Genomic DNA, 8,826 nt, shown 5'->3' on the forward strand with positions numbered 1-8,826 from the left:
GGAGAAGGAGGGGGAGAGGGAGGAAGAAGAGATGATTCTAAGCTTTGTCCATGTCTATCTAGATGCCCCCATTCCAAGTCTCAGAGTTCCACGTCTTTCCAGTGACATGTAACAGTAAAGCACTGCCAGCACAATAAAAACTGGGTTCAACTTTCAGCCAGGCTGACTATGGCTACAAAAGCAAAGGGTTTTAGAACCAAAGAAACTCTGCAATTCTCTTAAGACTTGACCTGAGAGTTTAAAGTTTGAATTTGCTGTTTTCCTTTTGTAAATGTTCCAGCAAACTCAGAAACAGCCAAACAGCCGTCTCATAGTACTCTTGTATACTCAGTCCTTAGAGTCACCATTACTGCCACCAACAGTCAAGTGCTTTAAAGACTTGGTCCCCCAAGGCACCTGCTTCAGAAACCACTTTATCACAATCAACCAAAGGCAGTACTTTAATTATGATGCCACTACACGCCATGGGTTACTAGGATCTCATTTCTCATTAGCAAGGCACTGAAGAAATAATCAACCCAACTCCCAAGCCCTATCTTTCAAGGGATTTTCTCCCGAGAATCCTATTCTTAGTAACACTTTTATCAACCACAGCCCAGTCAAGAGACCAAAACCGCATGAGCTATTTGAACAGAGATAAGTATTAAAAACTATGAACCAGCACTGGAGATATAACTCAGGGGTTACACTGCCTAGCAGTAGGATGCCCTGGCACCAGCCACTATTCCTAAGACAAAGTAACTGGGGAAAGAGAAACTTGGAGTTGGGACCCCATGGAGTTGAGACTCACATCTAAGGAAAGGATACTGACATCTTCAAGAGTGTACAATGAGTCTGACTGGAGGGAAGTAGAAAACTATAAACTGGAATCAGAGACCAGGACCAGAGTGAGACATTGTTGCTATGGGAAGACAGACAAAGAAAGGAATCAAACAGTACTAACAAGCCCCTTAGACCTCTTCTAGTTGTTCATCTGTCTCCCTTTTTGGTTAAACTTGATAGGCTGCCAGCTAGCAAAGGAGAACAGTTTCAAGTTCTGCTGGTGACAGACAACAGGTTGCTAAACTGTGGTCCAGAGGAGGCAGGAAGTAGTTGTTGAGGCGGGATCCCTGGCTATTTGTATATGGCATTTGGGGCCCATTCTGAATGTGTCTGACAAGAGCAATCACCATGCAAAAGGACATACCATACTTTCTGGATGTGTGCCATTCTTTTTCACTACTATTGTTTTTAGGATCCAATAATGAAATGCCCCTGTTCTTTCCCATACTCACCAGCCCACGCAGACAGAGAGCAGTGGAAAGAAGCAATGGGAAAAGAAACTGTAGTACTGAGGTAAGAACCATAACTGAGAAACACATAACCAATAAAGATCATAGAGTGGATATTATTAAAAAAACAAGAAGGGTGAAAGGGTAAGCCTTCTTACCCTTAGAGCTGGGATATTGTTAGATGTTTGTGAGCTCATTTCTAATCAATAAATCTCTGCCCTTGGTTTAGGTTTGCAAATAATAGAGTAAAAAAAACTTCTCTCTCTAGATAAAGCTAAACCAAGTGGGAAGAGTGACTGGGTTAGGTTCCAGATGACTGGTTAGGGCCAGATCAGGATGGAACTGACAGGCACTTACAAAGTCTTGTAGCCTCAGCAGTGCTTAGCTCAGACTTTCAAAAGTTCTACAATGACATCAACTTGCAACATTTGTAAAACTTACACCTATATGAGGTGGTTAAACAATCATTAAATATCCAAACCAAGCCTTAAACCTGGCAGGCCAGGATCTGAACCTGTGTTTGTCTGCATCCAAAGTCTCTTAACCAACATACACACGAGCATCCTGATCAGCATCGTTTGCAATAAGAATTTCACCCATTTCTCCAGTGCTAAAGATAGATGTCTTAGAAATCTAATTAGGTGGCCTATTTAAAATTAAAAAATAAGCATATGATATAATTACCAGCCAGGTTTTCCTTGTGGAAGAAAATTATGTTGAAGAGTAACATCAATATTATATCATTTAAAAATCTTGTATCAGGGGCTGGAGAGATGGTTCAGCGGTTAAGAGCACTGACTGCTCTTGCAGAGGACCCGGGTTTGATTCCAAGCACCCACATGGCAGCTATGAACTGTCCTTAACTCCATCCAGTTCCAGGAGAATCCAAAGCCCTCTTCTGACCTCCTCAGTATTGCAGGACACAGGTGCACTCACATACATGCAGGCAATACACTCATACACATTAAAAATAATAAATAGAGACTGGAGAGATGGCTCAGCGGTTAAGAACACTGGTTGTTCTTACAGAAGACCGGGATTAGAATTCCAACACCCACATGGCAGCTAACAACCGTCCATAACTCCAGTTCCAGGGGATCCAACGGCCTCTTCTGTCCTCTGCCAGCATTGCACTACACGGGTGCACTTACCTACACGGAGGCAATACACGCGTACACATAAAATAAAAATAATAAATAAAATATATATTTTTTAAATCTTGTATTAAGCTGGGCATGGTGGCTCACACCTTTAATCCCAGCACTCGGGAGGCAGAGGAAGGTGGATCTCTGTGAGTTCGAGGCCAGCCTGGTCTCCATTAGCGAATCCAGGCCAGCTGCGGCTACAAGGAGACCTTGCCTCAAAAAAAAGAACAACAAAAATCTTGTATTAAAGACTACTTTTCTCACTTAGTAAACACCTTCCTAATTCTAATTACAAACTTCCTTGAAATAAATAACAGCAATTAAAAACTGAAAGGTCAATAATTACACATTGTGATCCAGGTACGATGGCACACTCCTATAATCCTAGCACTTCGAAGGGTGAGGCAGGCAGACTGCAAGCTTATGCTGCATATTCAGACTCCTCTTAAAAAGAAAAGAAAAGGGGATGGAGAGATGGCTCAGCAGTTATGATCACTGGCTGCTCTTGCAGAGGACATGGTTTGATTCCCAGCACCCACATTGCAGCTAACAACGATCCGCCACTCCAGTTCCAGATCTGATGCCCTCTTCTGGCCTCCACCAGCATTGCTCGACAGGGGTGCACTTACATGTAGGCAATACACTCATATACACAAAATAAAAATAATAAAATATTTTTAAAAAGAAATAAGCCCAGTGTGGTGGTGCACAATTTTAATCCCAGCACCTGGGAGGCAGAGGCAGCTGGATCTCTGTGAGTTCAAGGCCAGCCTGGTCTACACAGTCTCAGGCCAGCTGAGGCTATAGAGAGACCCTGTCTCAAAAAGAAATGTTAACACTCTGATTAGTTCCTAAAGATGGCACCTATTTTCAGAAACTGACAGGGGCCTGTGCCTTTTCTTTAAAGTAATGAATATCTAAGCCATATTTTTTAACTTGATTTACTTCAGTCCCAATCCTTTTGCCTCTGCTCATGCTGTGTTCTCTGAAATGCATTCTTCCTCTTTCATTTCAAGTATTTTTCAAAATACGCAGCTCGTGTTTATTCAGTAGATTCCTCTTCAGGTCGTGGCTCTTGTTCACTTAGAACTCTTGTTCAGTACATTTGGATCCACCATCTTTCCAAAGGGCTATGAAGGCTGCAGCCCAGAACAACTATTGTGGACTAGTCATATGATTTCCACTTGCTGTGTTTATACGGCATGCCTGCTTACGATACAGCGGTATCTCCTCAAGAGATACCTAAGAATCTCTGCGTTGGAAGACTTGCTCAGGGGTTATGTAAGGGTATTCTCTCGGATAAGTAAACTGCCTCCACCCCACAGCATAACTAAGATCTCGTTGAGCTCTAAAAAAAAGGTACTATCAACTAAAGATCTCTTCAAAAGGAGTGGAATGAGTTTAGAAACCATGAAAATTCTCAAATGGTAGCTACTGAATTCAGTTACAAATTCCTCTGAAAGATAAGCGGCCAAGGAGTGCTTTCAGGTCAGAAACACGAAGAAGCTCCTTGGCATCCAGCTCTGTGCTCTTTAGAGCAGGTGACCAATTCCCCCCGGGCAAAGAGTAGGTCCCCATCCGGGACAAACCGGGAGGGACACGCACTGCATCCCGTCACCGGGACCAAGCGCTGCCCGGCCGTCCGATCGTCTGGAAACAAAGCTGGGAACAGCAGCGGGTCCGGCCGCCCCTGCAGCCGCGGGGACTAACCCCAGCGGGCAGTGACGCAGGTCCCGCGGCGTCCCGCCAGAGCCAGTCCGACTCCGCTCCCGGCCGGCCGCCGCCGGGTCCCTCGCTCCTAGCCCCGGGACACTCACCATCCTAGTACCAGGCCGGTGGTGACGATGAAGCAGGTAAAGACCACCGCGATGTAGAAGAGCGGCGAGTACTCGTAGAGCGTCACCAGAAACACCGCGGCCATCGGGGTCTCCTGGGCTGAGCCCGGCCCGGGCAAAAGCCTCTATGGCGTCCCGGAGCTGACAAACTTCGTAGGTCCGCTCTCGCCTCGGCTTCAGGTGCGCTGAAGACTCGGCCAAGCGGGACCCGGATGCCACTCACAGCGTCGCCAACAGAGCACGCCACACCCCTCCCGCTCCTGTCCACAGCTATTGGCTGCACGGAGGAGCGGGCCTGCATGGCACCGCCCCCCGGCTCCCGGGATTGGTGGCCTGCGAGAACCCTCTCCCCGATTCTGGCCCAGTGGTCAGTTCTCCTCTGCCCGCAAATTCTGAATAGAAATGGGCCAATCCGGACACAATTTCGGCTGATGCAGATTTTCTGATTATCAAGAGAGGAGCTACAGGCAATCCTGAAACCCTGTAAACCTAAGGCAAATTGGGGAAAAAAGGACAGAAGACATACGGGCTGCTACAAAGTGAAATAACCTCACCCCTGTTCTCGTTTAATCTAGATTTACAGATAGTCGCAGAAAACCACATAAGCGGTCGCTACCACCGTTAAATTTATTGGAGTCTTGTCAGCTTTTTCATAGTAAAGCCAAAGGAAAATCAGAGTGCGTATTCCAGATTTCCTTAGGAATAAAACAACTGTCCACTCACACATCCCTCTTTTTTTCTCAAATTAGAATTACCCAGACCTTTGACTTTTTAAAATATTTGCTTTGATTTTATTATTTATTTATTCGTTTATTTTAGGAGTAGAAGGTTATTTTATTTTTATTTTATATGTATGTGTTTTGCCTACGTGCATGTAAGTGTACCACATGTACGTAGTGCCAGCAGAGGCCAGAAGAGAGCAGGTGGTTTCGCTGGAATGTAGTTGTAGATGGTTGTGAGCCACTATGGGAATGATGGGAGGTGGGATATATTTCAAGGAAATGTTACAAACAGTGCAGTTGGAAACAATGAAGATATGAAGACTTATTCCATTTGTGTTGCTAGCAATAGATGGGATTAAATTGATAACATCTGTGTATGGTTGTGTACATGTGTGCTATTTTAGTCAAAAGGGACAAGGGTCATAGTCCTCAGGTAAGGGTCCACTTTTACTTCCCCATTCCACACTGGATATACTATTTCAGTAAAAGAATGAGTGAGCCCTTCTTTGAGAACACAATTCCAAGAGAACTATGAAGGAACCAGTTCTTAGCAGTTTGGGTCTGTTCTTGGCCTTAAATGGGATGCTAAGAGTCAGGTTAGTTTGTGTGTGTGTGTGTGTGTGTGTGTGTGTGTGTGTGTGTGTGTGTTTTGTTTTTTTTTATTCAGGCATAACTGTAATGTAACATCACATAGGAAACACCACAAGCTGCCATATGGGTCCAAGTGTTCTTAATTCCTGCGCCATTTCTTTAGCCCCAAGAAGCAAGGTTTTTGGTTTTTTTTTTAAGTCCAGGCAGTGGCTAAATGTCCACTCCCTTTCCTCATCCCCTACTGAGTCAATTCCTCAAAGTAGCATCCTCGAAGTGTCTCATAAAATCATATTTATCACTCTTTGCATTAAGCCCTAAAGCCATCCCTAATTACAACAGAAGGAAGAAATACAGACTTACCATTCTGTGCAGCAACATCTTCCACTACAAAATGGATTTTGTTGCTGAAAGGGAAAATGGATATTGGGATGGATAACTAAAAGTGCCCACCACACTCCCAAGTCACCAGTAAAATTTACGTTTGAAAAAGATGAGTTAACCTTGTCCTATACCCTCATAGATCCCTTGACAGGTAACCATGTGTTCTCCAGGGTAGTGCTGTTTAAAAAGCTTGTTCCTATATCATTTTTCATTAGTAATCTGATTTTTCTTTTTTGAGACAGAGTCTCACTTAGCTCTGGCTGTCCTGGAACAAGTTATATAAACCAGGCTGGCCTAGAACTCAGAGAGATCCACCTGCCTCTGCCTCCCGAGTTCTAGGATTAAATGGGAGGCCAGGAGAGTGGCAGTGGGTCACTGAAGGAGAGCCTTTGAGAGTTACTGCCTGGCCCTTCTTCCACTACATGTCCTGAGGCTGCCCACAGATACCAGACATTTGAAGGTGTAGCTTATTTAATCTGTCCTTAGTTGTTGGAAATTCTTTCATTATTATATGCAACACTCTAATGAGCATCCCTAAAGCTAAATTATTTGTTTAAGATAAATTATTAAGGTGGGACTTTGTTTTTTTAATGTACATTTTTAAGACTTTAGAGACTTTAGACTTTTGCTGTCTAGAAATGCTGTGCCAACTTACATATACCCTTCAACCACCACTTTAAGAAAACTCTGGGCCAATCTGAAGGGCAACTTTATTTAAAAAAAAAAAAAAAAAAAGGCCTGACCTGCAGCTCACCAAGGAGACTGGTAGCTGCCCAGCGAGTCCCAAAGTTCTCCCTGTCTCTGCCTCCTTTGCACTGGAATTACAGGCACACATCATGGCAGGTGCTAGGGACTGAATTCAGGGCCTCAGGCTTGTGTATGCAACACAAAAACACACACAAAAACAAACAAACAAACAAACAAACAAACAAACAAAAAAGAGACTATTCAGGGCTGGAGAGTGGCTCAGTGTTAAGAGAACTTGCTGTTCTTCCAGAGGACCCAGGTTTGATTCCCTGCACCCACATGGCTGGTAACAGCCATTTGTAACTCCAGTTCCAGGGAATGCGACGCCCTGTTCTGGCCTCCAAGGGCTTTGCACCACATGGGTGCACATCCCACATACATGCAGGCAATACAATTATACACATAAAAAATAATAATAATAATAATAAAATAAAAAAGAGAATATCCGTCATGAAACAAAAATGTATGGAGTTGCAAGTGGCATTAACAAAATCTTGCTCCCACTCAAACTCCACTAAAACTATAATAAAGAGATTCAAAATGTAAACAAGAGCTAGAGAGATGACTCACTGGGTAAAGGCATCTGCCACCAAGCCTGATATCTAGAACCACGTGGTAAAAAGAGAGAACTGATTCCCTGAAGTTGTCTTCTGACCCCTCTTAACACACACATGTACGAATAAAAGAGAAAATAAACACATTCCAAAATATAAATTAGAAAACATGAAGCAAAGTAGTAATAATAATACACGGAAAGAGAAAAGTCAGACAAAAGTGCGGCGGTCCTTCCCCTCATGCAGCACGATGGGGGCCGAGGAGGGGGGTGCGCTGCCTTCCCAACCCTCTGTTTCTGAGGAACCACCGAGGAGGCAGGGAGTCTTGTCCAGCAGGAGCTCATTTATTAAGCTTTAAGCAAGTGTTTATGTACATTTGTGAGCATTGAGTGTCCCTCCCTTTACTCCACCCGGGGGTTTGATTGGTCATGACCGCAGGACTTAATTAGCATTTTAGGTTTTAATTTTTCAGAGCTGTTAGGTTCCTATCTCTCCAGGGCCAGGTTTTTGTTTCCCAGAACTGTTAGGTTGTCATTTTTTTATCACCATGCCCATATGGTCTTTACTTCTCCTGACTGTTGAGTTGTTTTTTATCACCAAGTCCCCACACAAAAGAACAAACCACTAATCCAGCCATGAAATCCAATCTCAAGCCAACAATAAAGAAAACTAGGAGCCAACCTGATTGATCCTCAACTCTCTAAAGCAACAGAAACTAACATAAATTTACCTCAGGCCTTTACCACTTGGAAATCTGCTACAGCCACTGAAATTTGTATTTCTACTTAACATAGAACGGTCTCCTATGCATTTTGCACAATGTCAACCTCTCCACAACTTTTCTATAGCAGAAATCTTATTCCACTGGCAAAAGTCCTAGATTGACATGCAATATTTTTTAATTAGTTTTTAGAGTAAACTTACAAAGTAATGAGTTTCACTGTCATATTTTCATGCATGTACTTTGTTCTTGTTCACCCCTTATTACCCTCCTTTGTCTCCACTCTACCTTTCTGTTTGTCCTCCCCCCGCAAATACAATAGTCCCCTTTCCATATTTTTTTCAGTGTGTGATTGTGTGTGTGTGTGTGTGTGTGTGTGTGTGTGTGTGTGTGTGTTATTTCTTAAAGGACAAAAGTCCTAGAGTCCTTGTTTGGCATGCCCACTTCTACATGACTTGACTTCTACTGTTATGATTTGAATGTGAAATGTCCCCCACTGGCTCATACGTTTGAACACTTGATCCCCAGTTGGTAGGGCTGTTTGGAGAGGCTGTGAGCCTTTCGGAGTTGGGTCACAGGGGGAGAGCCTTTGAGGGTTGTAGCCTGGCCTTGCTTCCACTTCATTTCCTAATCTAGTACAATATGAAGAGCCTAGGCAACACACTAATTACTAATGATGTTGAACACCTTTTAAGACACTTCTTAGCTGTGTTGATTTCTTCTTTTGAGAACTCTCTGTTCAGCTCCTTAGCCCATCTTTTAATTGGGTTACTTCCTGTCTTGATTCTCTGTTTTTTGAGTTCGTTATATAAATGGATGTTAAACCTCTGTCAGATGTGTTGCTGGTGAAGATTTTCTC

The 8,826-nt window shown here is 43.5% G+C and overlaps 1 protein-coding gene across 1 annotated transcript in view; it reads right to left on the bottom strand.

Annotated features, from left to right (window-relative positions):
- Positions 1-4,467, bottom strand: part of Cgrrf1 (cell growth regulator with ring finger domain 1) — a 31,310-nt gene extending 26,843 nt beyond the window's left edge. The window contains exon 1 of the mRNA XM_008839547.3: positions 4,234-4,467. Within this exon, the coding sequence (XP_008837769.1) occupies positions 4,234-4,337 (104 nt within the window). The 5' untranslated portion in view covers positions 4,338-4,467. The remainder of the gene's footprint in view (positions 1-4,233) is intronic.
- Positions 4,468-8,826: the final 4,359 nt, after the last annotated feature.

Source organism: Nannospalax galili, unplaced genomic scaffold (assembly GCF_000622305.1).
Source record: "Nannospalax galili isolate Female #2095 unplaced genomic scaffold, S.galili_v1.0 scaffold336, whole genome shotgun sequence".
Classification (NCBI taxonomy): Eukaryota; Metazoa; Chordata; class Mammalia; order Rodentia; family Spalacidae; genus Nannospalax; species Nannospalax galili.